Here is a 19,233-nt window from a genome sequence, read left to right as displayed (position 1 = left end):
AAATCTACTTTCATAGGTTCTGTATTTATTTGGATGAATTTGTTACCTTGTTTGTTTAATTTATTTATTTTTGTATCTCTGGAAATCCTTAGACACTGCTTTTTTATTCATTTAAATGTGCTTTATTATTATTTTGAATTGTATGCTAAGTTTTTTGAGGTAAAATGTTGAAACAGATTTTTATATAAAATTAAGACAAATATATGTACTGCAAATGTACTTAATACCAAGAAAATCCAAATAAGTTGACTAAGATACTAGAAAAAATGAGTTCAGTAAAATAAGTAACATTCCACTTAGCATTCCACCTAAGTTAGAAAATTTAGTGGAAAAAAAGAGGCACATTTATCAGAGCAAAAATTATTGAAGAATAATGTAAATAAGAACTATGTATGATTTTATGTAACAAAACAGTAAAAATATCAACTCATTTTTTCCTGAAATTTGACATGATTAATTTGAAATTTATGTGGAAGAATGAATAGGTTAGAATATCAAAGATTATTTTGATTATTTTGAAAAAGCTAATAAAAGGGGATTAATTTTTTTTTACATTTAACTTATGCAGGAATTTTTATTTTTATTTTTTAAATTTTTTATTGTTATGTTAATCACCATACATTACATCATTAGTTTTTGATGTAGTGCTCCATGATTCACTGTTTGTGCATAACACCCAGTGCTCCATGCAGAACGTGCCCTCTTTAATACCCATCACCAGGCTAACCCATCCCCCCACCCTCCTCCCCTCTAGAACCCTCAGTTTGTTTTTCAGAGTCCATCGTCTCTCATGGTTTGTCTCCCCCTCCGATTCCCCCCCTTCATTCTTTCCCTCCTGCTATCTTTTTCTTTTTCTTAACATATGTTGCATTATTTGTTTCAGAAGTACAGATCTGTGATTCAACAGTCTTGCACGATACACAGCACTCACCATAGCACATACCCTACCCAATGTCTATCACCCAGCCACCCCATCCCTCCCACCCCCCACCACTCCAGCAACACTCAGTTTGTTTCCTGAGATTAAGAATTCCTCATATCAGTGAGGTCATATGATACATGTCTTTCTCTGAGTGACTTATTTCACTCAGCATAACACCCTCCAGTTCCATCCACATCGTTGCAAATGGCAAGATCTCATTCCTTTTGATGGCTGCATAATATTCCATTGTGTATATATACCACTCTTCTTTATCCATTCATCTGTCGATGGACATCTTGGCTCTTTCCACAGTTTGGCTATTGTGGACATTGCTGCTATAAACATTGGGGTGCACATACCCCTTCGGATCCCTACATTTGTATCTTTGGGGTAAATACCCAGTAGTGCAATTGCTGGATCGTATGGTAGCTCTAATTTCAACTGTTTGAGGAACCTCCATACTGTTTTCCAGAGTGGTTGCACCAGCTTGCATTCCCACCAACAGTGTAGGAGGGTTCCAAACGGGGATTAATTTTACAAGATAATAAAGCATACTTTTAAAAAAGCAATAATGAAAGCAGTATGATACTATTGGATTTGGTTATTATAACAATTTAAAACTCATCTACATAAGATAAATATAAGAAGCTAGAAATTTCTATGGACAGCATGAGTTTTGGATTTTCAGAGATGCAGATTGTGATTTATTTGTTGTTAAGATATGACTGTGCTTCAGGAAGCAGGGGTTTGTTTTGTTTTATTTTGTTTTTAGGTTTCTTTTAAAGTTGGAACTGATTTTGATACTTAGAATAGTCCCTGCGTTTTAGGATTGGAATTTTAAAATTTTATCTTTGAAGTTGGTGGTGCTAAAATTGGTGAGGATTATAAGAAACAACCTTTCCATCTGCTTTTTTTGTGGGGTTGAGGACAGGTTTGTGCAAAGGTTTTTGTAAGAGTTTGTAGTCATGGATGAGAAATGTTAGGCTACTATATGTTGTTATAAAGATAAAGATAAGTTTCAACTGTATTTGGCCTTCTTAGCTTTGTTCTGTTTCAGTGGTTCTAATGTGTCTAAACAAGACTCCATATATAGCCATGGTGTTCTTGGTAGAGTGCTATGAAATAGTGACATCTTTTATTATATCTTTCAAATGTATATAGATAATGATAATTAGAAAATGATTCTGTGGTGTGTACTTATAATAAATTTGTATCATCAGCACATGTCTGTGAATAAAGTAGCCCGTTCAACTAAGAATGTTGATTTGTGTTTTTAAGTTTTCACGCTAATGTTCATTTGCTATTTGTTTATTTTTGTTGTCTGGTGCTAGAAGACAAAAGGTAGCTCATGCCAAAGACTTAAAAAATTTGTGACAGAAAAGTTTTAAGTACAGAGAATTATTTATTAATTTCTTCATGAATTGGAGAAAGCTACCACATTTTTTAAATAACAGTTTTATTGCAATATAATTCACCTACCATAAAATTTGCCCTTTTAAAAAAGTGTACAATTCAGCAGTTTTTTTTCATATATTCACAAAATTGTACAGCCACTATCCAATTCCAGAACATTTTCATCTCGCCTAAAAGAAACCCTGTACCCATTAGCAGCCATTTCTCATTTCCCCCACCCCTCATGACCCTTGCAGTCACTAACCTACTTTCTGTCTCTCTAGATTTTCTTGCTCTGGATATTTCACATAAATGTAATCGTACAATCAAATGTAATCATACAAATGTGGTCACTCTCATTTTTAGCAGCAGAACATCTGAATCCAAAAGCATCAGCAATCTTACCAAAGCATATTTGAGCAAAACTTCAGCTTTATTGCTAGACTGAATTCCACATCCCAGGAAGTGGGGTGACTCACGAAAGTGCGCATTCGATGGTGAATTCATCAACCTAATGAAGGGAACATTTCAAGGAAATGCTCTTTTGTAAGGAATTATTGGTGTTACGAGAGGGAGGTATGCTTAGGAGAAATGTAAATAAGACAACCCTTTAAGGTATTAAATAAAAAAAGAAAATAATTAAAAATATTTGTACATTTTAGCTTAATTTCTACCCTTATTTTGGTAGTTCTTTGCTATTCAATTTTTGACATTTACAATATAGATCAAACCCCAGCTGCTCACATGGGAAGTTATCTTTTGCATTGTGTTCTATATGCAGAGTATGGCTAGTGATTGTGCTCGATGGTGTAATTTATTAAGAGTTTTTGTAGGGATTGGATCTTCTGAATTACTTACCATGCAGGTCAGTTAGTAGCTGTCTTACATTCAGAAAAAAAGGACAATTCTTTAGGACCTTAATTCCTGTTGCTTAATCTGGTAATCACAGTGCCCACCGTCTGACCTATTCATATACTTTTGAAATAAGAAAAAGCCCTCTCATGTTTTTATATGGGTGGCCAGATAGACAGCACTTTTAAAAATTAGCATATGAATGTTTTGACTATCTTACTTAAGACAGCCTGTCAGTTTGGCAGCTCGGAGCCTGTTATTTCTGTGTCTTCTCTTTTTTCATTTTCATGTTTTGACAAATGAGATTGTACTTTTGACAAGTGATTTGTACTTCATCTAAGGATTTCAAAGTGTTTTTAATTTATTTATTAAACTATCTAAAGATCATTTTATCCATCCATTTTTGGGTAATGTGAGATTTTCCCTCATACAAATGAAAATAGAAAGTGATAGTATTGGAATTCAGTCAATAAAAAAAATTGGACAAAAATGATTTTTCAGAATAATTATTTTCAGAAGCTTGTATTTCTTTTAATTGAACATCTTTAGACTTAGGCCAGGTGTAGTGCTGACTTAAGGGAAATGGCCCCTTTTTGAGTCTGAAATCCTTTTGGAACTGAGGGGTTTTACAAGTATCCCTTGATAAATGAATAAATTCCATGCTGAAAATTTTACTGCAGAGGAAATTCTATGTGTTTTATCTTACCATGTAACTGACATTAAATTGTCTCATTCATTCAGTAGTCATTTAATGAGGACCTAGCATGTGCTGGGAACTCTTCTAAGTATTAGACTTTTATAATGGTGAACAGTACAGATATACCACTCCACAGACCCTATAATCTGTTGGGTGACACACAGATCAAATGAATAAATAATACAATTTCAAATTACAATATGTGGGTTGAAGAAAACAAAGTAATAGACTATATAGTAAATGTGGGGAGGGGAATTAATTTTGGTGAGGAAACCTCCTTGAGGGCTTGCTGTTTGAAAAGAGAATTGAGTACTGAGAAGGAAATACCTATTCTGGAGGAAGAGAATTCCAGGCAGATATAACTGCAACCACCAAGGTCATGAAAGAAGCATAAGAAGGCAGGTCTGGCTGCAGCACAGTGAAGGGAAAGTATGGTAAAAGAAATTAGGGTGAAAGGTAGAAGCCAGATCATGTAGGGCCCTGTAGGCCATGGTAAAGGCTATATATTTTATTCCTTGTGCAAAGGGAGGCCTTAAGTGTTCTTTATTTTTATTTAATTTAATTAATTTATTTAAGTATGCTCCACACCCAGCGTGGAGCCCAATGCGGGCTTGAACTCACTCATGACTCTGAGACCAAGACCTGAGCTGAGATCAAGAGTGGGACATTTAGCCAACTATTTTTTTTTCTTCATGAAAGGCATCCCCCTTTTTTTTAAGTTATAAATTTAAGTAATCTCTGCACCCAAAGTGGGGCTCGAACTTACAACCCCAAGATCAAGAGGTGCATGCTCTGCCTACTGAGCCAGCCACCCATCCCCTTAAGTGGGTTTTAAACAGCGGAAATGCATAATCTGATTTACATGTAAAAAGATCATTCTAAGGGTGCCTGGGTGGCTCACTTGGTTAGGCACCTGCCTTTGGCTCAGGTCATGATCCCAGGATCCTGGGATCGAGCCCTGTGTGGGGCTCCCTGCTCAGTGGGAGTCTGCTTCTCCCTCTATCCCTCTTCCTGCTTGTGCACTCTCTCTCAAATAAATAAAATCTTAAAAAAAAAAAATCATTCTGGCTACACGGAGAGACCGAATCACAGGAAGTGAAGTGGAAGCTATTGTAGTAGTCCCCGTGATATTAATGGCATAAAGAAGAAGTGGTAGAGGTGATGAGAAGTGGCAGAATTTGGATAAGAATTTGTAGGTAGAAAGTTGAGGACTTGCTAGTTAGATGTTGAGGGCAAGGCAAGGAGAGGAATCAAGGTACCTGTAAAGTTTTTGGACTGAACTCCTGGGTGAGTAGAGATGCCATTAATTGAGATAAAATACAAAGAGGACCAGATTCTTGGGGGAACATGAAGAGTGTTGTTTGGGCTATATAAGTTTGAGATGTCTGTTGGACTTCTTAGTGGAGATGTTGAGTCGGCAGTCATTTCTTCAAGTCTGGAGCTCAGTAGAGAGGTAGGTATTTGAGGCATAAATATGGGTGCCATCAATTAAGAGATGATATTTAGAGGCTTAGGAGTGGCTGACATCTCTGAGGGAATAATTATAGGTAGACAAGAGGGCAGAAGACTGGGCCTTAGAATGTTTTACCTTATATACATGTTGGTTCATGTAAGAAAGATTTATTTGAATATAAACAAAATCAAACGTCTCTGTGTGGGTCAGCCAGGGTTCTTAGTTGCAAATAACAGAAAATAATTGCAACAGTTTAAATCAGAAGGTACCTGTATCTCAGCCATAATGGTGCCACAGTAGTCCTGAGTGCCAGAGCTGGAACCGTCATTGCTGGAGCTGGATGATGGAGGCCATGATGAGCTGGCTGGCACTGATGACCATAGAAACTAGATGTTGCTGTGGCTACTGCTGGAGTAAATTCTCTCTGTCACTGTTCTTCATGTCACTTGCTTTACATTCAAAGTTCTGGCAAAGAATTGAGCCTAGGTATGTGTCTTCATCCTAGCTATCGGGTGGTCAGGTAAAGTAATCATCTGACCTTTTTGGTTTCTGTCATGAAAGATATTTCCTACATTCATCAAGTCTTCGCTAATGGAGAGGTGCCTGAGTGGCTGAGTCAGTTAAGCGTCTGCCTTCTTCTCAGGTCATGATCCCGGGGTCCTGGGATCGAGTCCTGTGTCAGGCTCCCTGCTCTGTGGGGGGCCTGCTTCTCCCTCTCCCTCTCCCTCTGCCTGCTGTTCTCCCTGCTTGTGCTCTCTCTCTGTCAAATAAATAAATAAAATATTTTTTAAAAAAAGGCTTAGCTAATGGAGAGGTGCCTGTGTGGCTGAGTCAGTTAAGCGGCCGACTCTTGATTTTGGCTCTGGTCATGATCTCAGGGTCCTGGGTTCAAGCCCTATGTCAGGCTCCCCGCTCAGTGGGGAGTCGGCTTCAGGATTCTTTCTCTCTCTCTGCCCCTCTCCCCGCTCTCTCTCTTTCTCTCTCTGAAAAAAAAAAAAAAAAGACTTAGCTAATGGGGAAATTCCCCTCAAACAGGATGGGAGTACAGATATCGGGCAGTTCAACAAACACCATAAAGAACTGTCAGTTTTGTGAATGTAATTTATTTGGTTGCTTACAAATTCATAACTATAAAGTTAAACAAGTCATTAGTGGGCCTCCAAATGGACCTCAAGAATAATATTTCTACTGACTTTCTCTTCTTTTTTTTTTTTTTTTCAAGATTTTATTTATTTATTTGACCGAGAGAGACACAGCAAGAGAGGGAACACAAGCAGGGAGTGGGATAGGGAGAAGCAGGCTTCCCTCGGAGCAGGGAACCTGACGCGGGGCTTGATCCCAGGACCCCGGGATCGTGACCTGAGCCGAAGGCAGACACTTAACGACTGAGCCACCCAGGTGCCCCTGACTTTCTCTTCTCATAGCCTATTTCCTGTCCTAGGATTGAAAAGAGATTCATTTTCCCTATGTTTTTTTTTAACCATAGCTGGAGAAATATAGCCTCCTTTGGTTAAAACACGCAAGTAAATAAGCCCCAATTTCAAGCATCTTTTTTTTTTATTATGTTATGTTAATCACTATACGTTACATCATTAGTTTTTGATGTAGTGTTCCATGATTCATTGTTTGCGTATAACACCCAGTGCTCCATTCAGTACGTGCCCTCTTTAATACCCATCACTAGGCTGACCCATCTTTTTTTAAAAGAAAAACTTATATACAAAAACATACACACACACACACACACACACAATTACTACACTTGTACACTCAGGATTTCTTTAGGAAGGTTAATAAATCCAAAGGTGCATATTCTGACCACTTAATTTACTTTAGAGAAATTCTGTAAACTTTAGCTGAAGATAACATATGCTAAAATTTCTCCTTGATTGATAAATTATATAACAGCAAAATTATACTTGCTCTGTGGCTGTGGCTCCCTGGTAGAGAGAAGTAACAAGATTGTAGCCCCAAATAGTATAGTTCATTCATCATATTTGTATGAGAAAATTTGTAACACAGTCATAGTATTCTTATGATAGAAGATTAATTGCTTGCTAAAGAGAAAACAGGGCATTTCCAGGTTAGCACCTGTGTCCTTTAGTAAGTGTCATTGGAAAATGAATGCTGGGCTTTTTCATTGAGTGCTAGATTTTGTTGTCTTCCTTCAAAGAGTATTGAACTTTGTTCTGGCAAATAGTTAAATTACTTGTAAATTAAATATGCTTTTTTTTTAAAGATTTTATTTATTTATTTGAGAGAGAGAGAGAATGAAAGAGAGAGAAAGCACATGAGATGGGGGGAGGGTCAGAGGGAGAAACAGACTCCTTGCCGAGCAGGGAGCCCGATGCGGGACTCGATCCAGGGACTCCAGGATCATGACCTGAGCCGAAGGCAGTCGCTTAACCAACTGAGCCACCCAGGCGCCCAATATGCCGCTTTTTTAAAAAAAAAATTTATTATATTATGTTAGTCACCATACAGTACATCATTAGTTTTTGATGTAGTGTTCCATGATTCATTGTTTTCGTATAACACCCAGCGCTCCATGCGATACGTGTCCTCCTTATACCCATCACCGGGCTCACCCATTCCCCCATCCCCCTCGCCTCTAAAACCCTTAGTTTGTTTCTCGGAGTCGATAGTCTCTCATGGTTCATCTCCCCCTCCGATTCCCCCCCCTTCCTTTTTCCCTTCCTTCTTGTAATATCCTCCATGCTATTACTTCTTTCAAGGTTTGTTTTTAATAAGGTGAATTTTAGAGTATACAGTTGACCCTTGAAAAGGGCAGGGATTGGGGTGTTGACTCCTCCCTCCGTACAGTCGAAAATCCACATATAACTTTTGACTCCCCAAAACCTATCTACTAATAGCCTAATTGACCGGAAGCAATATTGATAACATAAACAGTTGATTAACACATATTTTGTATGTTATATGTATTATATACTGTATTCTTATAATTATGCTAAAGAAAAAGAAATGTTAAGAAAATCATAAGAGAAAGTAAGTTTATAGTACTGTACTATATTTATTGAAAAAAAATCTGTGTGTAAGTGAACCCATACAGTTCAAATCTGTATAGATCAAGTCAACTATACATTAGGCTAGTTTACCCCTTCTGTAAAGACATGGCTTTTCTGGGGCGCCTGGGTGGCTCAGTTGGTTGAGCAACTGCCTTCAGTTCAGGTCATGATCCTGGAGTCCCGGGATCGAGTCCCGCATCGGGCTCCCTGCTCAGCAGGGAATCTGCTTCTCCCTCTGACCCTCTTCCCTCTCGTGCTCTCTATCTCTCATTCTCTGTCTCTCAAATAAATAAATAAAATCTTAAAAAAAAAATAAAAGACATGGCTTTTCTGAGATCTTTACCGAATGTCCTGGATGTTCCCTCCATTCTGGCTGGTTGGAACTTAAAAGTCTTGCAGCCCTGGTGATCTCTGGCAGTTGTTCAGCTTATGGCTTCCCTTTGCTTCGCCTTGTGGAGTTTCACCCTCCACTGGGCAACTTTGTATTCAGGCACAACTCAAGGAGGACCTTTGTGAGGCTCAGGAACACCTTGTCTGTGTAGCCCCCTTAGAGATCAGCTTCTCCATTTTCCTACCTTGAATGTTACAGCTGTTTTGTCCTCAAATTCTGATCTCCTCAACTCAGTAAGACCATTGTGTTCTGCTTAGGATCCCCTTCCTGCTCTGTGGTCCAGAAAATGCCTCTAGGCAGAAAGCCAGGGTGATCTGATCATAGGGCTCACCTCATTTGTTTTGCTACTCTCGAGGTTCATAGTACTGTGCTGCCTGCTGTATGAAACAGTATGAAAACAGTATTTTTCCTATATTTTATCCAATATTCTAGTTATGTCAGGAGAGTAAACCTGGTCCCAGTTGCTCTGTCATGAACAGAAGTAGAAGGCCCCTTAGAAAAATGAGAATACCATTGAAACACATGAGCATCAGTTCCTGGCAGTTTGGTGGCCTTAAAATAGAACCAGGACAAAATCCATGGTATGATGAAGAAAGAAAAAAAAAATCAGGTTAGCATAGTAAAACAACAACACTAAACATACAGTGTTATGTATGGGATGTATTATGTGTGTATAATTATATATATTAAGTATATATAATTTAATCCTTGCAACAACCATGTTTAGGTAGGGGCTATTATCATCTCCATTTTACGGAGTTGGAGATTAAGGTACAGAGAAAGAGTAATCCAGGTCATACGGCTAGTATATGGTGGGTCTAAGGTTTGAATCAGGCAGTAGTGCCGAATAAACATTACTGCCTCAGATCCTCCACCTGTCGCGACTGGGCAGTGAATTGTGTTGTATTTAGGAGTATATATAACATTGCTCCAGATTCAGTTCTGTGCGTCTCTCTCTAGCTTCTTGCTCCAAACTCTATCCCTGAGGGGATCTTTTTTTTTTTTTTCACTGAAAGCTTTTTAATATCATCATTATGTGAATGAGCTCCAAATCTATAGCTACAGATACACGTTCTTAATTCCAGACCATACCTCTACCTACCGACTCCACATTCCTGTGTATCTCTGATCACTACCTGAGAGTTTGTCTCAGACTGAATTTACTATCTCCTTGTTCTCCCTGTGATCCATACCTCAGTGAGTGGGTGTCTCTTTTCTTAAAAAGATGATGAGACACTTTGAGGTCCTCCTCTTTCTGTCCCTTTCATGTAACAGGTTCTTAGAATCAGTTTTACTTATGAAGTGTCTCCTAAGAAGGCCCTTCCTCTGTTTCTGCTGCCCGAATTCCAGGCCTCTTCCTCTCTTACTGAGCTATTGCAACAGAAACTTATTTGGCCTTGCTGTCTTTATTGTTCTCCCATTCTTTCTATCGCTCACCGTAATTCCAGAGTTAGTATAAAAATCTAATGGATTTGCCAATACCTTGATTAAAACCCTGTGCCTCTCATCATTATGTTCTAAGTCAGAAGTTAAGAATAAGTCTTTAGAATCTGAGTTAAATTTCCTTTTGACCACTTTCTAGTCATGACACTTTGGGAATTTACTTAACCCTTAGGCTTAATTTCCTCTTCTGTAAAATGGACATGATAATAGTTCCTCCTCCTGAAGGTGTGAGGAAGAATCAACAAAATAAAATATATAAAATGCTTCGCACATACTCAATAAATGATAGTTATTATTGTAAAGATAATATCATTTACAGCCATCTAACCTTAACTCCATCACACCTTGCCCTGCATTATAGGTCTCAGATCTATTGGATGACTTACCAATGTGGCCCACATTTTCATTCTCCATGTTTTGGCTCATGGTCTGTTTCTTCAATCTGAAATACTCCTCCCAAAACCCTTCTCTACTTGTTGAAAGGATACTGTGCCACCTCTCCTGTAAAACCTTTCTCTTTTACCACAGAATTAATTGCTCATTAGGGCTTCCATAGTCTTTTTATTTTATTTTATTTTATTTGACCGAGAGAGAGAGAGAGAGAGAGAGAGAGAGAGAGAAAACAAGCAGGGGAAACAGCAGAGGGAGAGGGAGAAGCAGGCTCCCCGCCATGCAGGGAGCCGATATGGGCTCGATCCCAGGACTCCGGGACCATGACCGGAGCTGAAGGCAGATGCTCAACGACTGAGCCACCCAGGTGCCCCAGGGCTTCCATAGTCTTAATGAGACAATACACCATTAGTTACTCCATTCTTCTAGCACTTAGCTTGCGCTAAGAGCTTGAGATTGGTGTTAATTAGTTGCTATTATTGTTATTGTTATTAGTTGTCTACCTGTCTTCTCCTTCAGCCTGCACCAGACTGCTATCTCCTCTAGGGCAAAAATCATGTGATGCTTTTTTGTCTTCTTCCACGCTGTCCAGTACAGTCCTTTGTATATAATGAGTTCGTGAGTCAGTGTGTGTTGGACTTAAAGAGTTTGGGCTTTTTTCTCTGACGCTGCCTGATAGGGGAAAGAAGTGAGGTGGGTAAGTTTAGGGGGATCCTTTCTGGATGTCGTGGAACAGTTTCCCTCCTGAGGAATAGGACCGTGGTCCTACTCAGCTTGGCTGTTGTGTCAGAATTCTTACTGTAACAAGTTATTTTAATTTTCTTTCTTTAGCAAAGGAAGGTCTTTATATTCTAAAAGCAACCAATTGTGTGAAATATTACTAATGAGGCAAATTTTTTTTTCTCAAATATACTTCTACTTTTGTCCCTTTACTTTCCGAACACCTCTTTAGATACTTGATACTTGAAAATAATTTGGTCTTTAGGAAAATTAATATATTTTCCAAATAGTTTTACATTGAGTTGAATATCTTACTTTTAAACACAATAAATCTAAATAAGTATGAGGCTAGCTTTTTCAGGCATTTACCCTGTGATCAAAGACAGACATATCATTCCTAAGGAAATCTTAAGAAAATTTACAACAATGAAAAAAGATATGCTTTCTTCCTTCATTTCCTCTTTCTTGCTTTTGTTCAGATTTGAATAGGCAAGTAGTTATTGAGGAAAATATTATTTTAATAAACTGTTTTACAATATCTGCTTTTAGAGAACTGATTTGTGAAGTACTATGTTAAAAAATAAAGCAGTTATAAAAAATGCTTTTTAGTAGCTGTGCATCTGAGAAACTGTTCTTGCTGTTTGATGCTGGATCTTTGAAACAAAAAGCTAAATTACAACATTTTGAACTGTGTTAGCTTGGTAATTTTATATAAATAATTACTAATGGAGAAAGTATATTGGTATAATAGTAATTATATAAATATTTCAGATATAATTACCGATTCAATTTGGATTCAGCAAAATAAAGACATAAATAAGGTGATTTAAGATAGTATCGGTATTTAAAGGCTTCTAGGTAATGGTCCTCTGTTGAGTGGTACCTATTGAATGAAACCTGAAATACTCACCAGACAGCAGGGGAAGAAATGCCATACAAATAAGTGATCCAAAGAAAATACACCTAAATGGTTGAAAATGAGTGTAAAATCTTGGATCACTTTGAAGTTTTAGATTGAGTCTGTCTTTCCATAGGAATATAAATGTCGGGGTGCCTGGGTGGCTCAGTCGGTTGGGTGTCTGCCTTCGGCTTGGGTCATGATCTCAGGGTCCTGGGATGGAGCCCTCTGGCTCTCTGCTCAGTGGGGAGCCTGCTTCTCCCTTACCCTCTGCCTCTACCTACCCCCCCCACTTGAGCACTCCCACTCTCTCTCTCAAATAAATGAATAAAATCTTAAAAAAAAGAAACAAAAAAAATATTTTCTCTGTCTTCTTTCCTGATACAGCTCTCTGTTCTCAGAGCCCCCTCTCCCCCAGTTTAAAGAACTTTGTCTTTTATTAAGTCCAACAAGGTCTGAGTATGGGAGATTACTCTTTAGTCCACAGATCATGCGTGGTGGTATGCATATAGATTCACAGATGCCTTCAGAAAACCAACCCCCAGATTAGGAACCATGTAGGTCCCTTAATTTACATATGGGAAAGTGAGGTCTTGAGTGGCTTAAGTCAGCAGTCACAAATTGTGGCATGCAGACGGAATTTAGACCTACAGGCATGTTTTGTTTGGCCTGTTAGGATGCTTTAAAATTTTCGAGCAAACGGTTAAAAAATCAGGAAATTTTTAGCTTCTCATGAAAATTTAGAGTTTCTGGCAGTGTTAGACTGATATTCCTGCATGACATCAGTTGAGAAAAGTTATGTCTCAGCTACCTCTTTTTTTTTTCCCAGCTACCTCTTTTACATTATTCACATATCTTCAGGTTTACAATACTCACAATTCCCTTTTATCTTCTCCCTGACTGTTTCACTTACTCATGTCACTTGCCTTGCCCTTCTGAAAATTTTTGTCATGTCAGTAAATCAGAGGGAGAGTAGAAAATAGAAACTTTTCTCTTGACCCCTAAGCAATTGTAGATTTCTGCTTTCATCACCCAGGCATTGATTTATAAGCCTTCGGTTCTAGCCCTTTCATTGCCATTGACTTGTTGTGTGGCATTGAACAAGTTACTTAACCCCTCGGAAGTTTAGTTTTGATATCTGTCAAATGGTCATGGTAAGCATTTTAATAGTTTATACAGTTTTGAAAAATTCGAAGGTTTATATAAAAAACAACCTTAGAATATTAATATTATAGGGGTAATACTTTGTTACATATTAGATTGCTTAAAAATGCTGCTTCACCCAAAAATTAAAAAAAACACTAATTCAAAGGGATACATGTACCCATGTTTGTATAGCAGCGTTATTTATTTTTTTATTTTTATTTATTTATTTAAAAGATTTTATTTATTTATTTGACAGAGAGAGACACAGCGAGAGAGGGAACACAAGCAGGGGGAGAGGGAGAAGCAGGCTTCCTGCTGAGCAGAGAGCCTGATGCGGGGCTCGATCCCAGGACCCTGGGATCATGACCTGAGCTGAAGGCAGATGCTTAATGACTGAGCCACCCAGGCACCCCTAGCAGCGTTATTTACAATAGCCAAATTATGGAAACAGTCCAACTGTCCATGGATAGATGAATGGATAAAGAAGATGTGGTTATCTATCTATCTATCTATCTATCTATCTATCTATCTATCTATCTATCTATCATGGAATATTACTCAGCCATAAAAAAGATTAAAATCTTGCCATTTGCAGTGACATGGATAGAGCTAGAGAGTATAATGCTAAGTGAAATAAGTCAGAGTAAGACAAATACCATATGATTTCACTCATATGTGGAATTTAAGAAATAAAGCAAATGAGCAAAGAACAAAAAAGAGAGAGAGACAAGCTAAGAAACTGACTCTTAAATACAGAGAACAAACTGATGGTCACCAGAGGGGAGGTGGGTGGGGGGATAAGTGAAACAGGTGCTGGGGATGAAGGAGGGCACTTGTGATGAGCCCCCAGGTGATGTATGGAAGTGCTGAATCACTATATTGTTCACCTGAAATTGATATAACACGGTAGGTTAACTATATTGGAATTAAAATAAAAAAACAATGGAACTAGGTGACTGGGAAATTAATAGTAATGTCCGGTAGACAATTTAAATATATGTATTAAAAATGTAAAAATAAAAAAAGCCTGCCTCAGTTATGCCGTTGCCTTCAATGAACACCTTGAGTGCCCTGCATTCTACAGGATATAGTCCAAATTTCTCTGCCTTACAATGTTCCCTATCATTTGGTCCCAGCATACCTTGCCAAAGTATCTTTTACTTTGTATGGAATGGAATGGACTTTGAGTCATTCACCATTCATCCCCTCACCACTACCCTGTCCCATTCATTCTTTTTTCCCAGAATATTGAGCACTTTCTGCTGTGCCAGGCACGATTTGGGGCACAGGAGATTACAAAGCTGAATAAGACAAAATTTCTGCCTCTAACATTCTCACACTGAAGCCTTATATTTTAGAGAGGTCAATATGTGTATCTTGAATACATCTTATGTACGCTTGTCTTTTTTGTTCATACTGTTCTCCCTTTTTCTTTCATTGCTTCATTCAACAAATATTCAAAGACTGCTTATTGTGTCAGGTAGTTTTTCATGGGGTGTTGGTATTATAACAGAGCACAGTCCCCGCTCCCTTGGAATTTATGTTCTTATGAGATGAATAAGACATTAAGTAAACAAACAAAATATATGTCATAAGGGCTATGAAGTAAAATGTAGCAGAATAAGGAAGATAGAATATAACAGTGTGTGGGTCATGGTGCTATTATTTTAGAAGGAATGGTGAGAGACAACCTTTCTAATATGATAGTTGAACAAAGTGCTGAGGGAACTGAGGGAGAGAGCCAAGAGGCTCTCTGGAGGAAGAGCGATTCAGATAGGGAGTGCAACAAATATATGCTTGATATGTTCAAGGCATAGTGAGGGGGCCAGTAGGGTAGGAGCTGAGAACGGGAGCAGGAGAGGGGTAAGTGGGGAGTTCTGAAACGTGGAAAGGTCTAGATCCTGAAGGTCATTACTGAACGTGGTAGGCACCTTGGCTTTTGGCTCTGGAATGAGTTGTATCTCCTCTGAATTTTTACTTCACATTCCTTTGTGAAACCTTCCTTGACCATCACTATTTACAATGATTTCTCCTTCTAACTCTTGGAACACCTACTGACTACATAACTCCTTTGTTGCTTAACTGACTAAGGCAATGCCTGATGGTCTTTTTATAGGTTTTCTGTTTTGTCCTAGCTTCTTTGTAATTTCTTGTAGCATAGGGACTTCGTCTTACATCATTCTATCGTAAATGTTACTTTGTACTTAGGCTGGTACTTAATGTATGTTTGTTTGGTTGAGGCCCTGGCCTCAGATGTCAGCAGTAGGAACTTGAAAGTGACGTCTAAGAAAGAAGCGAGAGGACTTGGTGATAGAGGAATGATAAAGGAATTCCTTAACTTAAGGAATGATGTGAAGGTTTTGTTATCCTGGAAGAATGACAGTGCTATGGACAGATAAAGGAAAGTTGGGAAGAGAAACTGATTTTGGGGTAGATTGCTGAATTTGCTTTGCAATTTATTGAACTTTCCATGCTAGTACCAGGTTAAGCTTTGTGGAATGATTTGGATATGTCAAAACATATACAGAGTATTGGTGTTATTTGCTGGTATTATTTGACTGCTGACTACTGTATGTAATTTCAAGAGCAGGGACAGCCTCTTACTCATATTTCTAGTGCCTGGAACAAAGGCTGGCAAATAATAGGTGCTTAAGCCATAGACACTTCATAGTTTTACTGAAATGAGCGGTAGCTATCATGCACGTCATGAAAGGGTTGTAGGCTCTGGAGTCGTGTTATTGTGGGTCTGAACACCAGCCCCACCACCTTCCATGTGTTGTGGTCTTGGTTGAGCACCTGACCCATCAGAATCTCAGTGTCCTTGTCTGGCACATCAAACACTAAGACCTTCCTTGCAGGGCTTGAGATGGTGAATGTAGGCATAGGTCCTGGCAGAGAGTAGTGGTTTAAGAAATAGTACCTACTCATTTAGCTAAAATTGTTAATATTATAAAAAAGATAATGCTTTCACCATTGAATTTCAGACTCTTAGGCTTAGAAAAGATCTCAAAAGTAATGTTTCACTGCCCATTTGGGTTTAAAAGGTAGATTGATCAGGACACCTGGGTGGCTCAGTCTGCTATTGGCTCAGGTCATGATCTCAGGGTCCTGGGACTGAGTCCCACATCGGGCTCCTTGCTCAGCGGGGAGCCTGCTCCTCCCTTTTCCTGCCACTGCTCCTGCTTGTGCTCTCTCTGACAAATAAATAAATAAAATCTTTAAAAAAAAAAAGTAATGTTTCAGGTAACTGTTTTAGGTATTTTAATAACATTTATAATCAGATATAGTTAGTGTTCAATCTGCATATAATAACCCACATCAGCCAATCCTTCCAGTGTATCTAGAACTTGGAGAGTAATAAGTTAAACATTGTTGGAACTTGGACTCATAGTACATCAGTTACTGTTATTATGTACATTACATTAGTATTCTAGTAGCTTACACCACCCATTATATTCCCATCTATCAAAATAGCTTCATGGTGGGATAGGAGTTGATAGACATGTTGGATGACAAATAATAGTGGAATTACATAGTATCTTGTGTTTGGACATTATCTCCTTATATAAGATGGAATCATTTTATAGAAGACGAATGAAAATCTCTATAGCAATAGTTATAATAATAAAATTAGTGTTAGATTAGAGAAGCAGAGTCTATTCTCTTTTTATTTTATTTTATTTTTTTTAAGATCTCATTTATTTGAGAGAGAGAGAATGAGAGATAGAAAGTACGAGAGGAAAGAGGGTCAGAGGGAGAAGCCGACTCCCTGCTGAGCTGGGAGCCCGATGCGGGACTCGATCCCGGGACTCGATCCCGGGACTCCAGGATCATGACCTGAGCCGAAGGCAGTCGCTCAACCAACTGAGCCACCCAGGCACCCTATTCTCTTTTTAAATTAACATATAATGTATTTGTTTCAGGGGAGCAGAGTCTATTCTTGATTAAATTTTTTTTCTTTTAAGATATCTGAAATCCTTTTTCTTCAAATTATACATCGAGATTTTGTAGCCTTTTGGTCTGGAGTCCTTTTGCAATTCCTTTTTTCTCTTGATGTAACTCACAAATTCAAATACCTCTTTTGAAATGGTTTCCTGATTTTGTAGGTCTCTCCTGGTTCTGATTCCTTAAGAGCTGTTAGATGCCTCTCAAACTGTATGCTTACTTTTGCTTTGGAGCAGATGTCGTGGCACTAAGACCCAGAAACCGTTTGCTCGGTGTGGCTGGAGCTGGGCAGGCGGTGCTCACACTGAAGGGAAGGAAGTCATTAGTGCAGACTGAGCTGTGGAGTTGGGTTCTTGCAGGATTTCCTTCCAGCCTTTCCCCACTAAGGTTCTTGGGAATTAAAAAAAAAAAATCTAAACACACAAACCAAGTTTTCCTATTTACAGTGTTCAGGGAAGGTAGGCATTTCGGGAAGGGCAGATCCTTTCCCCAAGTTAGCCAAGAAGGAAGAAAAAAAAAACAGCGTAAAGAAGCTCTGATTACAGATCTTTGGAATTTTCTTTGCTAAATTTTACAAACGAGAAATACACCCAGAATTTTGGGAATTGCTCCAGGCTGCGCGTGAGGGTTTGATTGCTTGTCTAATCTTTTTTTGAGAAGAGGAGAATTCGCCAAAAGGGGTTTGGATGGCAGGAGCCCGGCTCGGTTTCTGCATCAGCTCTCGTCCTGAGTCTCTTCTCTGAGGGAGGGTCTCTGCAGCCGGCTTGGAGACCCCCTGCCGCAGGCTCCTTTTGCAGGCGCTGTCTGGGGGGTGGGGGGGTGGGGGGTGGAAATGCCCCGCTCTCGCAGGAGTACGCTGGTTGCTGCTGGGACTTCCTAGCCCGGTGGGAAGTGTGTTCGTGGTGTGGGGATACTTTTCATTGAACTAAGGGCGAAAAGACTGGACTCTCCTGGGCTTTTTCCCTTCGCGGTGAATATGGGAAAGAATTAGGGGGTGGGAGGGAGGCAGCATGACTTGCAGTCGCTGCTGCCCTGCATCTGCCCCCAGCCCCCAGCCAGCATCTTGATGTTCCACGTATCGGCTGTACAAATATGATGAAATGGCAGCCCCGGAAGAAGGTAAGTGTCCTGGAGTGGGGACGGGGCCCTGATGCCCGACCTAGGGAAGGGTGACTGGGGGCGGTTGCCCTCGGGTCCCTCCATCCCTTCCGTAGTTTGCTGGGCTGGCCGGACAGGCAGCTCTGTCCCTTTAGGGACTTGGCGCCAGTCCCTCAGGGACGAGTTACCAAGTCAAGTCTGCGTCCACTGCCCTCTTAAGTTTTTCCTTCTTCGTATGCCCGGACTCTCAGGGGTGACAGCTCAGAAACACCCGTTTGCTTTAGAAGCCCCATGAAGCCACCGACAGGATTAGCTTTGCAGGACCCAGCCGAGAGCTGCCAGAGTCCAAGGACTCGGTGGCGCCCTGTCTCTGGGGGGCCATTTGGGGCTGCACCCCCAACCCATTCCAGTGTCCCTGCAGGTGGGTGTTGTAGCATCTACTTCCCCAAGGGGTTAAGAGGTTGCGAGCCGCTGGCAGCTGCTTCCCAAGGGCCCCGCTGGGGGGCGAGCATCCCCAGCACAACCGCCCAGCCGCTGGTTCCCGGGCAGCCGGGCCGCGGGGCCTCCTGCCCCAGCGCCTGGGGCCGGGCCGGGCCTTCTGCCTGCGGGGCTCCCGGGCCACCGCGTGGGCCGGCGCGAGTGCGTGCGCCAGCCATTGTGCACGGGCGTGTGTCTCTGCGTGTCAGCGTGCACGGGCGTGTGTGCATCGATCGTGGGGAAGAGGGGGAGGGGGCACTTTGCTTTTGCGAGATTATTTCCTAATATGGCTCCTTTGTTGAGAACTCAAGAAAAAAAAATCCAGTGGTTCTATCAAAATAAATTGCTATTGGTCCCAGAAATAACGTTTCTAAATGTGGGAC

General features: G+C 40.0%; 1 protein-coding gene across 4 annotated transcripts in view; it reads left to right on the top strand.

The window, feature by feature from the left end:
- Window positions 1-19,233, top strand: part of TTC28 (tetratricopeptide repeat domain 28) — a 659,289-nt gene that overhangs the window by 212,371 nt on the left and 427,685 nt on the right. Inside the window, exon 1 of one of the 4 annotated variants that reach the window (XM_027575254.2) lies at window positions 18,175-18,394. The exons of the other annotated variants lie outside the window; for them this stretch is intronic. Coding sequence (XP_027431055.1) covers window positions 18,368-18,394 — 27 coding nt within the window. The 5' untranslated portion in view covers window positions 18,175-18,367. Of the gene's footprint in view, window positions 1-18,174; window positions 18,395-19,233 lie in introns of those variants that run through there. 4 annotated transcript variants of the gene reach the window in all.

Source organism: Zalophus californianus, chromosome 14 (genome assembly GCF_009762305.2).
Source record: "Zalophus californianus isolate mZalCal1 chromosome 14, mZalCal1.pri.v2, whole genome shotgun sequence".
Taxonomy (NCBI): domain Eukaryota; kingdom Metazoa; phylum Chordata; class Mammalia; order Carnivora; family Otariidae; genus Zalophus; species Zalophus californianus.
Note: the sequence above shows the minus strand (reverse complement) of the source record. Positions and strands in the feature narration are given on the sequence as shown.